Source organism: Mauremys mutica, chromosome 16 (genome assembly GCF_020497125.1).
Source record: "Mauremys mutica isolate MM-2020 ecotype Southern chromosome 16, ASM2049712v1, whole genome shotgun sequence".
In the NCBI taxonomy this organism is placed as follows: domain Eukaryota; kingdom Metazoa; phylum Chordata; order Testudines; family Geoemydidae; genus Mauremys; species Mauremys mutica.
Window position 1 is genome coordinate 8,683,232 of NC_059087.1, and position 13,754 is coordinate 8,696,985.

The following is a 13,754-nucleotide window of genomic DNA, read 5'->3' on the forward strand; positions in this document are numbered from 1 at the left end:
GATGGCAGAAACGCCAACAGTGAAATTCTGACTCCAGTGAAGTCAATGACAACGCTCCCATTGACTCCAGAAGGGTCAGGATTTTACACCAAGAGCCCATCTTCAGTTAAATGCATAAACAGTGGCAAAAATATAAACTCGGCATAAAAATACTTGCAAAGTAGTAACTGTTTCTCCAGCAGACTAATTAAAAGTAATTGTGCTATCTTTTATGATAGTGATATTTATTTAGTTTTCTGAATTGTGACTAGGCAATATTTCCCTGGAGAAGAGTACGCGAAAGAAGCCATGTGCTTGGCTTTTGGATCAAGGCTGGGAGGACATAATTCGCCTATCTGAACTATTTCCTGAGGAGTTTGGGTCTCTTCCAAATGACGTGGAAAAAAATCATGAAATATGGAAAGAAGTAAGTGAGTTTCTTAGTCTAGTTTGTATTCCCCCTTCCCCCCCCCAATTAAATATTCAAGCATGCGTCAATCTGTTAAAAATGTTTGAGGTGTCACTGGCTTTTCCTTTTAATTCCTTGACTGGATGTTTCTTTAGAAGCTGTGGGGTAATTGCATGATCTACATAGAAACATGGAAATTGCAGTAGTCAGACCAGTCAGCCATTTAGTCTGCTGTTCTGTCTCCAACACTGACCAGTACTAGATACTTCCGGGGAAAGTTCAAGAAACTGATAATGAACAGATCTGGAATAACCCCTATGCCTGGGGAACTTTCTTCCTGACCTTGGGCAGTTTGTCACTGGCTTATGCCTTGAAGCATGAGGGTTTTAAAACATCTTATCTTATGTAACTGTGGATGTTCTTGTTTTCCAGTTAAATGTCTAACATGAGATCCTGGCCCCAGTGAAGTCAATGACAGTTTTGCCATTGACTTCAGCAGAGTCAGGATTTCACCTTTAATCATTTTTTAAATCCTATTTAACTGTTAGCTTTTACCGCCTTTGGGAGTGAGTTCCACAGAGTAGTTTACGTGTTGTATAAAAAAGTATTTCCTTTTATCAGCTTTAAATTTGCTGCCTTTCCATTTCACTGAATGTCCATTTGTTCTTGCATTATGCGGGAGAGTAAATAGGAACCGCCGATTCACCTTCTCCTAGACCATCTATTACTGTCTTGAGCTTGTGACTTCATTTATTTGTAGCTTATGACAATTACCATAAATTGAAAGTATGAAGATAGCATTGGACAGACATGTTTTATACTGAAAAAGTTGATTTTTGGCATTTATTTAATATTTTTTTCTAGTTTCTGATTTTTCTTTGTTTCCCCATGGCTGTTTCTCTTGTTGCAGTCCTGTTATCAGATTGACTTTGTCTTTCCTAATAAAATTGGTTGATTTGTCCAGCTCATCAACTCATGTTCTCTACTGTATTTCCTTTCTCAGTGGTATGATCTGGATGCCCTGGAACAATCACCATTTCCCATGCAATACCAAAACAGTCTCACACATTTTCAGAAGCTGCTGCTTTTGCGGTGTTTCCGAGTAGACCGTGTATATCGCGCAGTGACTGACTACGTTACTCTGACAATGGATGAGAAGTAAGTTGCTGTCATTTTTTTTTTATCCAGAATCTTTACACATTTTAAAAGAACCAAAGAAAGTCAGAGACCCTGAATCAATTGCTAAGCATCTACTGCAAATTGCTATTTCATGGACACAAACCTAAATGTGAATGCAAAATGAATTGTGTTAGCTTCTAACAAGCTTTTTTGACATGAGATCTTTGAAAAGTAAACAAAAACAAAAAGTAATTAATTGAAAAATCAGTTTAAAGTGGGGGACAACGTATACAGAAGGTCAACGTATACATGTGGGGCAGATTTGCTCACAGGAGAGCAAAGGAGTAACTGATGATCCCCTGCTTTTATCCAGAGCCTTCCTGGGCTAATGCTAGTGCATAGACATGTACATTTCTCCTTTCATTTAGCCTCTTACTGCATAGTTAAAGGGTCTGTAACAGACTGGATGGATTTTATTTTTCAAGAATTGCAAGTGTCCTATTTTAGCTGGCATTTATAACTTCAAGGACATAAGCATTTTTGGAGCTGCAGCTGTCTTAGGGGCAGTGTGATAACCCTTAGCTACTCTACTGGAAGATGTTAGCACTTTGCTCATTTCACTTTATATGAAATTAACTGTCCTTCTCATTATGCAAATCTTTGCCATTCGCTCTTCCTCCTACCAACACACCATACCCCTAAACTGACAAGTATCATTATTTTGAACAGCTGTACTTCCCATATCTACAGTGCACAATGTAAATGACATCAGTAGATTTAACAAGAAATCAGTAGATTTAACAAGAAAAGTGCCATTAAAAGTATACATAAAATGGGCTGAGATTAATTATAATTAGATCTGCTCGAAAAAAATTTGATGGAACAGTTGTCCGTCACGAAATGTAGCTCCTCTGACAGGAATGTGTCAATTTTCACAAAATTTGGAGAGGGGGCGGCGTTGAAACAAATTGTTTTGAGTTTCTTGGTTTGTTTTGCGGATGTTGAAACATTTTGTTTTGATAAAGGTAAAAATATTTTGCTTCAAATTTATCATTTTGATTAATTTGATTTTTATAATTTTCTGTAAGATTATATATAATATTTAATGTTGTTTATTATTATATTGTTTTGACGTTATCAAAATGAAACATTTCATTGGCCCCATATCAAAAATTTAAAAATATTTTATTCTGCAAGGAATTCAGACTTTTTGTTTTGTTTCAGAATGAAAACAGATTTTTCGGCATGTTGGAATTTCTCACAGATTGGAAATTCCATTGTCTGACCAGCTCTGGTTGTAATGTTTACAAGACTCAGCTACAGTACACAGCACTGATGTTGTATCACTTTGATCATTAAGGATCATGCCACACTTTTCATTAGGGCCAGTGTTAGCCCTGTGGCTGAGCCAATTGCCAGCTTCAATGGTGATGTTCTTTCTCTGTAAATTCCCCCCTCCCCCGTGGTTTCAGTAGAACACAGTATTCCACATACCATCATGTCCTAAGATAGGTACTGTTTCTGTGTGCTGTTAAATAACTGTCAAATTCCACACCACAGGTGGCCATACTTCAGTAGTGTGTGATGTGAGCCCTAGATATAGTGTTTCAGTTAAAGGGCTAAATCCCGCAACCTCACACCGCCTGCATATAGTCCCTTTGACTTCATTGAGACTGCATGTGAGGCAAACACTGCAGGGGATGATGGGTTTGCAGGTTCAGGCCCTAAATTTGTACTGAACGTTGAGATCCTTTGAATTGAAGGGACTATAGAAAAGTCAGAGTATCACTAATTTCCATTTGCATAATTTGCCCAAACAGGAAACGGAGATGAATAGCCCTTTGTCCCAGTTCCAGATTAACTCTCCCAATAGATGGCATTTTAAATATTTTGTGTAAATTTATTGTACTTCTCCCCCAGATATGTTCAGCCTCCTGTGATCAGCTTTGAAGCTATCTTCGAGCAGAGCACCCCTAACTCGCCCATTGTTTTTATCCTAAGTCCTGGCTCTGACCCTGCCAGTGACCTCATGAAACTGGCTGATCGGACAGGCTTTGGAGGGAATCGCCTCAAGTTCCTCGCCATGGGACAAGGCCAAGAAAAGGTAACTTTGTTGTGACAAAGCAGTTCAGTGAGATGGAGTGTGTGCTGCCTTCGGTACATTATTTTGTGACTGCAGCAGATCTCATTTCTGACATTATGGGTCTGGCCCTGCGTCTGTTCCAACCCCCGGCTTTTGGGAAAGCCGTACCCTGTGTATTAGAAACAAAGCAATCTGGGTGGGGAACTGGCATCCAGATTACCGCCCTAGGAGCAATCACTGTCTGTAAAATGAGAGCAGATATTGGTCTGGTCAGTTCATTTGCTGTTTGAGTAAAGATAGGTTCTGAATTGCTTCCTCACCTGTAGCAAAAAAACAGTTGTGGTTGAAAAGATCCAGCTATGCAGGCTGTCAGATTTTAGTCAATGTCCCTGCCTCTCCATCTCTTGATATGAATGTGGGGAAAGTCATCACTGCATATTGGTATTTGCAAGCAAAAAAGACCCTGATCTGTGCTCTGTTTGTACCTTCAGTTGTTTCCCTGCTCTGTCATGGCTGGGGGATTTTCACAAACACTCAGCATTTGGCTACTCTGCTATAATTTGAAATCAGTGGCACAGCTCCCATTGGCATGAGAGCTGAGTTAGACCAGTACTAAGCTCTTTTGAAAACCCCACTCTAATGACCCAAGCTTACTTCATTACCCATTTCAAGTGTTTGAAAGCTTTGTGCTGTTTTTATTTTTAAAGCAGTTAATGACATAGAAGAGCATCTCTCCCAGCACAAGGTATTCCTGGGAGGCTCTGAGAATTGGGACAATGGCTTAATTGGACATTTTTGTTTCCCCCCGAGTGTGCCAAGAGAATTCTGCAAAAGAAAGAAAGAAAATGCTCTGACTGTTTTCTTGCTGTGAGGAAGCAGGTGGCTGCACTAAACCATTCAGAATCCCTGCACTGTCAGGGTCAAAGCAAGCTGTACTCATAGGCAGCTGTTTCTCTCTCATTGGCACAGGTTGCACTACAGTTGCTGGAGAATGCAGTGGCTCGCGGACAGTGGTTAATGTTGCAGAATTGTCATCTTTTGGTGAAATGGCTGCTTGATTTGGAGAAAGCATTGGAGAGAATTACTAAACCTCATCCAGACTTCCGCCTGTGGCTGACTACTGACCCTACTCAGGGCTTTCCCATTGGAATACTTCAGAAGTCTTTAAAGGTACAGTACAGGGGTGAAACACCAGCAGAAGGCATGACACACCACTCTTACTCATGACATGCCACTCTTACTCAGGGAAAACTGATTTGGTGGGAGTTTGGCCTGAATACAGCATGCAGGATTGGGCCCTAAATGCTGTCTTTTTTCTTGGTAAGCAAGATCCTATTTTCATCCTCTGGTTTTCCAACTGATGTGAAATAAATTTAATAGACGTGTTCATCTGATGCTACCCTTAGGCACATATTTCATAATCAATCCCTGTCAGTAAAAGTGAACTTGTAAATGCTCTTTAGCCCCAAACACCACTGTGATGAGTGGGTTAGAAATATCCAGATACAGAGAAATAGCTCCTGTCAGTTCGCTAATGCTGAAAATGTAGAACTGAGGCCTGTGTCTAGCTGGACAACAGTGTCAATAGGGCAGATGTTCTGATGGGACAATTGTTTCCAGCTGCTACATAAGGCAGACACATTTATCACAAGCAAGATGAGCTGATTATTTATAAATGGCAAGCCAGAGATGCTGTGCTAATTTCCTTCTGTGGTGACTATTTCTGTGGTTGTAAATTATTGCTGAGACAATTATCATTTTATCTGACAGATGTTAGTGCAGCAGAGTGACACTTAAGGCAACTGTCATTGATTCCAATATGTATTTTAGTGTATCAATGACATCTTTAAAACATTCACCACCGGCAGTGATTAATCCCAGATCTGCAAAAAATAGCTGTGTGTCTATCTTCATTTTAACACTGCAAATACCCAGTCTGTGAGCACAGCCGTGACTGTTGTAAGCACAAATTAGGGCTTTTGTCACATTTGAAACTCAAGCTAAGAAGCTGTCTGTGCCTTAGTTTCACCATCTGCAAAATAGGGTTAATAATCCTTACCTTTCTCAGAAGAATGATGTAAGGCAACATTAATTAAAATGTGTAATATAAAATATTTGAATTTGATTTCAAAATACAATTAAATATACTTAATAAAATATCACTATTGTTATATAACTGCTCTTTATATTTTTAGCATGACGTGAAGAGCAAACATGTAACATTTGTAACTTTATTTAATAGTTTGCCAACTAATTGACAGGGGTTTTTTTTTCGTTTTTTTTTGCTAGGTTGTAACAGAACCACCGAATGGGCTGAAACTGAATATGAGAGCCACCTACTTCAAAATTCCCCATGAAGCCCTTGATCAATGCCCTCATGGCACATTTAAATCACTGGTCTATGTCTTAGCATTTTTCCATGCGGTGGTTCAGGAGAGAAGGAAGTTTGGGAAGATTGGCTGGAATGTACCATATGATTTTAATGAATCTGATTTCCAGGTAAGAAGCTAAAGCTAATGGCCCTTGGGTTTGCACAGGTTACCTTTGCAAATACGCTGTCTGTCTGGCCATTCTCCTTTTCACAGGAAGTTAGCGTGGTCCTCCTTTCCCTGTCATCACAGACACTGTAGACCCTTGAGTGTGTAAGGTTATATTTAGCCAGTATCAGGATTGCTGAGAATAAGAAGCCAGATTCCTGATCCAGCCTCTTTACACATTTCCCCCTGCTGGCTGTTGTGAGATTTATTTTTCATTTTCTTTTGAGGAAGACGTGATAATTAATGTACGAATTAGAATTGTGTGAAAACTAAATAAGTCTGTATCCTTGGCTGACTAATTTGTGACTTCTCATCCAACATATTGTAATAACTGTTATTAGGTGTGCATGGAAATCCTGAATACGTACTTGACCAAAGCCTACCAGCAAAATGATGACAAAATTCCCTGGGGCAGTCTCAAGTATCTCATTGGAGAGGTAAATCTGATTGTGTAGCTCTGATGGTAAAATGATATCACGTAAATAAGCACAGCACTTGCAAAAAGATCTATCTTATCTTCAAGCAAAGTGGGCTACGGTTCTCCCCTGGCTCTTTCAAGAAATCACTGTATGGCCCTGAGTAAGTCACTTAACCTCTTTGCCTCAGTGAAATAGGGACATAACATTTACCTATACCACGGAGGAGCTGGGAGTCTTAATTAATTCTTGATTAGAAAGCCCTTGGGCTCTTTTGGTGAAAAGCACTATACAGAATAGCTGCAAAGAATTATCATTACAATAGGCCAGTGCTGGAGTGTGAACTATACAAAGGGATATTTACAAAGCTCCTGTAGTGTTGCAGCATTTCAGAGCTCTCTCTACACACTATGCATAGTTCAGTAACGCTGCTGAGAAAATTGAATTTTTTCATCTTTGGCCTTGGCTACACTTGAGAGTTATAGCGCAATAAAGCCACCAAAAGCCCTGTAACTCACTCCCCGTCCACACTGGCAAGGCATATACAGCGCTGTATCTCCACCTCCTCGAGAGGAATAGAGTATAGCGCTGCTGCTGCTGCTGCACTGGGGCGCCAGTGTAAACAGGGAATAACCTTAGTACACCGTGACTGACCTCCAGAAGCTTCCCATAATCCTTTTAAGTGAAGGTTCCGCTCTTTGTTTTGTTGTGATGCCTCTCTTTGTTTTGTTGTGAACTCCAGGCTCCGGGAGCTGCTTATCAAAAAAACAAACACAGCTCCTGGTTGCTGTGAATGAGCAGAGGCAGGGGGGCTCCCTTTGGAACGCCCACAGCTAGTGTTTGCTTGAGGAGAGAAGCAGCACAGGGGAAGGGTCCGTTTAGATGGGCTGCTTATCTGGTCTGTGAGAAACAAACAAACAGCTGCTGTTTGCTTTCAGTGAGTGAGAGAGGGGTGCAGGAGGGGGTCAGAACTTGCAAGGCAGGGAGCTGATACAGTGTCAGCTCCAAAAATCCACTCTCTCTCTCCCCCATGCTCCCTGTCACACTCCTCCCCCGTCCCCCCTTTTGAAAAGCACTTTGCAGTTACCTGAATGCTGGGATGGCTGCCCATAATGCACCACTCCCAATGCCGCTGCAAATGTGGCCACGACAGTGCGCTGGTAGCTGTCAGTGTGGACAGACTGCAGCGCTTTCCCTACTCAGCTGTACGAAGACAGGTTTAACGCCCAGTGCTGTACAGCTGCAAGTGTAGCCATACCCTTAGTGAGCTCTTGACCCTTTGTGGTCCTTGCAGTAATCAAGCTTGAGAGGACCATCCCTGCCATGATCTTCACAATCTGGCAGTCATCTCTAGACTCCCCCTAGTGTCCAAGCACTTCCTGCTTTTGCCCCATTAGGAGGAGCACAGGGTTTCCTCTTGGACGGGCAGTATGTAACAGCCAAAAATACTTTGATGTTTTCAAAAGTTTTAAAATCTACTTGTTGCAAATAAGCATGTTATATAAAAATAGTTTCACCAATTTCTAGGTCATGTACGGTGGGCGTGCAATTGACAGCTTTGATCGTCGCATTCTGACCATATATATGGATGAGTATTTAGGGGATTTCATATTTGACACATTCCAACCATTCCATTTTTATAAAAATGAAGAGGTTGATTATAAAATCCCAGCAGGGAGTTCAAAGGATGACTTTGTTGGTAAGAAATGCATTTCCTTCCATACAAGTTAGTATTTAAAAATTCTACCTACACTTATGTTTTCCTTTCTGTATTTCTATTGTTATATAAGGGCTGTAGCAAACTTCAGCCATCCATTGTGTGCACTGATTGAAATGGTTTTATTCCCTTGGCTAAGAAGGCCAGCCGTGTAGATCTGCGAGAGTCTAGTGGTCAGCTCATCACACTTCTCTTTATAAAATCTTTAAGGTTTAAAAAGTAAAGAATGTATTAAAATTGTAAACTAAACACCCTTCACACAAGTAAATCTGGTAGCTGTATCTTAATACACTGCATTTTGATGAGCCTCATGTATTTTTGTGTTATAGAGGAGCTAGAATCTCTACCACTTGCTAATACCCCAGAGGTGTTTGGCCTTCACCCCAATGCTGAAATCGGATACTATACACAGGCTGCTCGAGACATGTGGTCTCATCTTCTTGAGCTGCAACCTCAAACAGGTATGATTTCGTCACCTAGAATACAGTTCTTGCAAACAAAAAGTAAATCATGAATGTCTAAGACCTTGGTCTTGTAACTTCTTACACATGGGAAGCCTGTTGTGTTTGCATAGCCACTGACTTCAGCATGGCTCCATGTGGGCACAGCAGGGTGATCACCCCACTCTGGTCCTGGAACGCCATGCCCCAATCAGGGCTCAGCTGGCCCTTATAAGAGGGCAGTGGGCCAGGAGCAGAGTCAGTCTCTCTCTGCCTCTAGAGAGGGAAGGGCCTGGCTGCTTAGGAACTCACAGGGTACCTTGAGTGGAGCAGGGCTGGGGAAGGATCCAGCCCGGAAACCTCCCAGGCTGCAGGCCTTGTTAAAGGCCCAGAAGGGTACTGGGGTTGCAGAGGGCAGCCCAGGGGTAGGCCAAGGCAGCAGGTCCAAACCCCCCTTGCCTGTGATGAGTGGCTTGTACACTGCAGTCTGCCCCAGTGACTGGGGGCTAGATGGTGACTGACAGTAGCCTGATCCTGAGGCGAGGTGGGGATAGTGGGTGGGGAGACCCAGATACTGTGGGCGTACTGCCAGGGGGCAGCCCCCAAGAGAAAGGGGCACTGGGGTCCAGGAGGGACACGGGGGCCAGCGAAAGGCGAGACACTGGCTGGCAGAGGGCGCTCCGGAGCTGGTGAGCTAATTCCCCAGGAGGCCAGCAGGAGGCGCTGCAGAGGTGAGCATTGCCCCATTCCAAGAGTGGTGGAGAATGCAGGCATATGCGGTCCACCCCTGATACAGCGGGCAAGGGCAAGGACTATTGGACTGTTTCCCGGAATCCAAGTGAAGGAACTGAAGGTGGAGAAATGAGTGGAAAGAGCTAATTCCCTGGACAACCATCAGGCTACTCCAGTCACCATCTAGCCCCCAGTCACTGGGGCAGACTGCAGTGTACAAGCCACTCATCACAGGCAAGGGGGGTTTGGACCTGCTGCCTTGGCCTACCCCTGGGCTGCCCTCTGCAACCCCAGTACCCTTCTGGGTTTTTAACAAGGCCTGCAGCCTGGGAGGTTTCCAGGCCGGAGCTCCCCAGCTACTCTGGCCTTCCCCCAGCCCTGCTCCACTCTAGGTACCCTGTGAGCTCCTAAGCAGCCAGGCCCTTCCCTCTCTAGAGGCAGAGAGAGACTGACTCTGCTCCTGGCCCAATGCCCTCTTATAAGGGCCAGCTGAGCCCTGATTGGGGTGTGGCCTTCCAGGGCTAGAGCAGGGTGATCACCCCACTACAGTGCCCATGTGCAAGATGGTGCAGGAGAGGAACAAGAATCTGCTTGTATTAAAAATCTATAGGAAACATTTGAATTAATCTAATATTGAATTTAGACTAATAGAAAAAGTAACAGTTATTTAGCGCTGGCTAAACTGTTTTAATTACAGGGGAATCGGGCAGTGGAATTGGTCATGATGAATACATTGGACAGGTTGCAAAGGACATAGAAAACAAGATGCCTCAAATATTTGATCTTGACCAGATAAGAAAGACTTTGGGAATAGAAATTTCACCAACAACAGTTGTGCTGTTGCAGGAATTGGAACGTTTTAACAAACTGATCATTCGTATGACAAGATCTCTGGCAGAACTACAAAGAGTAAGAATACTCAGTTTCAAAGGGAATCCTCCTCATTTAAATCTGTTTGGGCTTTGAAATTCTTGAGTTCTGTGTCTGCAAATTCTCTCACCAGGCCTTGGCTGGGGAAGTTGGAATGAGCAGTGAACTGGATGAAGTGGCCCGGGCTCTCTTTAATGGACAGATCCCTAGCATCTGGAGAAAGCTGGCACCTGACACGCTAAAAACACTTGGAAATTGGATGATTTACTTTAGGAATAGGTATAACCAGTACATCTCCTGGGTGAGTAAGAGAACAGAGAAACCCTCTTCTGTATCTGCATTAGTTACTGCCCAAATTAGAGTCAGTCTACAGGATTCAACACCTAACACAAAATGCTTTAACTAAAAGCTATTTGAAACAAACCCATTCAGTTACAGTAGCGACACCACGCACAGCGTTACTGAAGCATTGCAGTGTGCTGATTAGATAAGATTCATTGGCCAATCTTTAGAGATGCTTAGCATCTGCAGCTTCCATTTAAAGTCAGTGACAGCTGCAGGTGCTTAGCACTGAACCCCCGGTTTTTGAATGAGGAGCAGGCAGTTTCCTCATGGGACAGAGCAGTTCAGAATTGAAAGAGGTCTCCTGTGATTGATTCCAGGTTAATGAGGGCGAACCAAATGTTATGTGGCTCTCAGGACTACATATTCCCGAGTCTTATCTCACAGCTCTTGTTCAAGCCACCTGTAGGAGAAATGGCTGGCCGCTGGATCGCTCCACCCTGTACACACAAGTGACCCAGTATGGTACTGCAGAGGAAGTCACCGAGCGCCCTGGGCAAGGTAGCACTTTCCAATGCAGAGTTTGCAAAAGCGGTTGTTAATTGGGCTGCAAACACAATATTTGGCCATTTTATAAAGGTAATAAGTGTTAGTTTGTTTTAACTTACGCCTTTGCAGCCAAGAACTAGGATTTGTCTGACACGCATGACCATTCAGTGGAAGGAACTGATGCCAAGGTATTCAGCAGGAATGAGAGTTAGGCTCTGTCCATATATAAAATGCCACAGTGGCACAGCTGCAGCTAGCACTTCATTGTGGACAGTACAGCAAACGGAGAGGTTCTCCTGGCACTGTAGTAAATCCGCCTCCCTGAGAGGTGGTAGCTAGGGAATGGAAGAGTTCTTCCGTCAGCCTAGCACTGTCTGCCTGGGGACTTAGGTCAGCTTAACTACAGTGCTTAGGGGCATGGATTTTTCACACCCCTGAGCGATGTCACTGAGTTGTTCTAATTTTCTAGGGTAGCGCAGCCCTGAAAGGGACTGATGTTGAACATCACAACAGCTAACTTCTAGGTTCCTAGAGAAATCACTAGGATTCACAAAGCCTGCGTTTGGAGCCTAGGCTCCCGGTACAATCAATGTGGGGAGACAGGTGCCTAAGAATGGAAGTCACAAAAAGCAGTACATTGAGCAGGTGCCGCCTGAGCTAGCCAGTGCCAGCGGTGGAGGAGAGGGGTCTGTGCTAGGCCCCATCCCTAAGTCCAGGTAGCAGAGAAGCAGCTAGTGCTGTGCTCTGCAGCTGGAAACCTCTCCTGGAGTCAGGTGCCTAAGGTATTTGTTGCAAGAAACAGAGGACCACCACCAGCCTCCTAACTTTTAGCCCAATAGTGAGGGTACTCACATGGGATGTGGGAGACCTCCAGTTCAAATTCCCCCGTGCCTGATTTGACCAGAAGTCTTCCACCTCTTAGGTGAGTGCCCTAACCATGGCACATAGGATAGTCTGATGTGGGGAGCTCCCTCAATTCCGTTCGTTGAAGCGATTGCACTTCATATAAATTATTAGCAAGTCACTGGCACAGAGGACTAGATGCTGGGTCTGTCAGGTGAGTGCCTTACCTACCAGCCTCATGCACTCTGTTCCATTTTTCCTCTTTCATTATTTATACATAGTGGAACTGCTTCGACAGGAGAGATTGAGGGAATCTGGACTAGCTCAGTGGTTAGGGCACTCATATAAGAGGTGCCAGATCTCTGGTTAAATCCCTGGGGGGGGACTTGACTTGAAGTCAGGGAGTCTCTCATATCCCAGCTGAGTATCCTAATCACTGGGCTACAACTTATGAGGAAGATCCTCCTCCCATGGTGTGTGGTATTAGGTGACCTCTGAGCTTGCCTAGCTCAGGCCCTGCAAGCAAGATCAGTGGATTTTCTGGCTCACACTGGGGCCTAGGCATGTGGACACCTAGAGGGACACAGCAATGCACGGGCCCAGGGATGGATACATAGGCAGTTAAGGACCTTTTACAGGAAAATCTTGGGCACTGAGTGAGTTTAGGCAGCAGTTGAGCAAGGGCTTAGTGAATGTGTGATTTTGGAGCCTAAGCTCTTAAAGGTTAGGACAGAGGGCTGGGAGTCAAGACTCCTGGGAGGCCTTTATTGCTGTGCTAGTAGCTTTCTTTTTGACCTTAGGCAAGTATAAACTCTCTACTTTAGCTTGCTCATCAGTAAAAATACCAGCCGACAGTACTGCTAAGGGTTTATTCCTTAACAGAAAAACCTTTGGACAGATTACTGCTAGGCTGGAGTGATCAGAACTGGTCAACAAATCAGGGAAAATATTTGCACATTTTTGTAGTTTCCTTTCTGTCAAAATTTTCATTTTTCCAGTCTAATTATTAATTCACCGAAGAGACAGGAAGTGCTGTATCAGTGCAGCCCAGGTGTCCATCACCTCCGATAGCCCTTCTTGGACAGAGGTAATTTCCATATAGTACAAAGGTGTTGAGGTGCTATGCACTAACATGCCCCAGGGCACTTAGTGGCTGGTTTATGCCCTAAGACTTGAGCGCCTTTAAAAATGTTCAGCCTAGATAGTGTAATTAAAGATATTTAATTTAAAAAACTGCATGAAATTGGCTTATCTGATTCACAATAAGTAAACATAAGAGTCACTTATAGTATTTCAGTGCGCTGAGGTTGCTGGAAATCTAGTAACAAGGTCTAGCTCGTCCAGAGAGAATGTGCCTTACAAAAAAGAATCCTTTTAAAATGGATTCATTTAGCAAAATGTTGCTTTTCTACTTGCTGCAGGATGCTTTGTTTCTGGTCTGTATCTGGAAGGAGCAGACTGGGACATTGAGAATTGCTGTCTTGCTCGGAGCAAGCCCAAAGTCTTGACGGTAGATTTACCTATTCTAAAGATAATTCCTATTGAATCACATCGGCTCAAACTACAGGTATGAACATCTTCCCTCAAGGACAGATTGACAGGCTCTTTCCTATTACCACAGGCAGAGCACATACAGATGTGATTGTTTTAATAACAAAATAGCTTTAGAGATGACTGTGTGTGAAATACAAAAATGATGCCTTGTCTCTTTCTTAATTAGATTTCTCTGGTGTTAGTTGCTATCAGTTGGTGTCACATTTAGTTTTGGACAATTAGGA

General features: G+C 43.4%; 1 protein-coding gene across 1 annotated transcript in view; it reads left to right on the plus strand.

Moving 5' to 3' along the window:
- DNAH10 (dynein axonemal heavy chain 10) overlaps positions 1-13,754 on the plus strand; it is a 92,973-nt gene that overhangs the window by 78,473 nt on the left and 746 nt on the right. The window contains exons 67-78 of the mRNA XM_044990254.1: positions 252-406; positions 1,392-1,546; positions 3,428-3,611; positions 4,560-4,760; positions 5,880-6,089; positions 6,469-6,564; positions 8,071-8,242; positions 8,590-8,721; positions 10,130-10,341; positions 10,436-10,603; positions 10,965-11,145; positions 13,398-13,543. Coding sequence (XP_044846189.1) covers positions 252-406; positions 1,392-1,546; positions 3,428-3,611; positions 4,560-4,760; positions 5,880-6,089; positions 6,469-6,564; positions 8,071-8,242; positions 8,590-8,721; positions 10,130-10,341; positions 10,436-10,603; positions 10,965-11,145; positions 13,398-13,543 — 2,012 coding nt within the window. The remainder of the gene's footprint in view (positions 1-251; positions 407-1,391; positions 1,547-3,427; positions 3,612-4,559; positions 4,761-5,879; positions 6,090-6,468; positions 6,565-8,070; positions 8,243-8,589; positions 8,722-10,129; positions 10,342-10,435; positions 10,604-10,964; positions 11,146-13,397; positions 13,544-13,754) is intronic.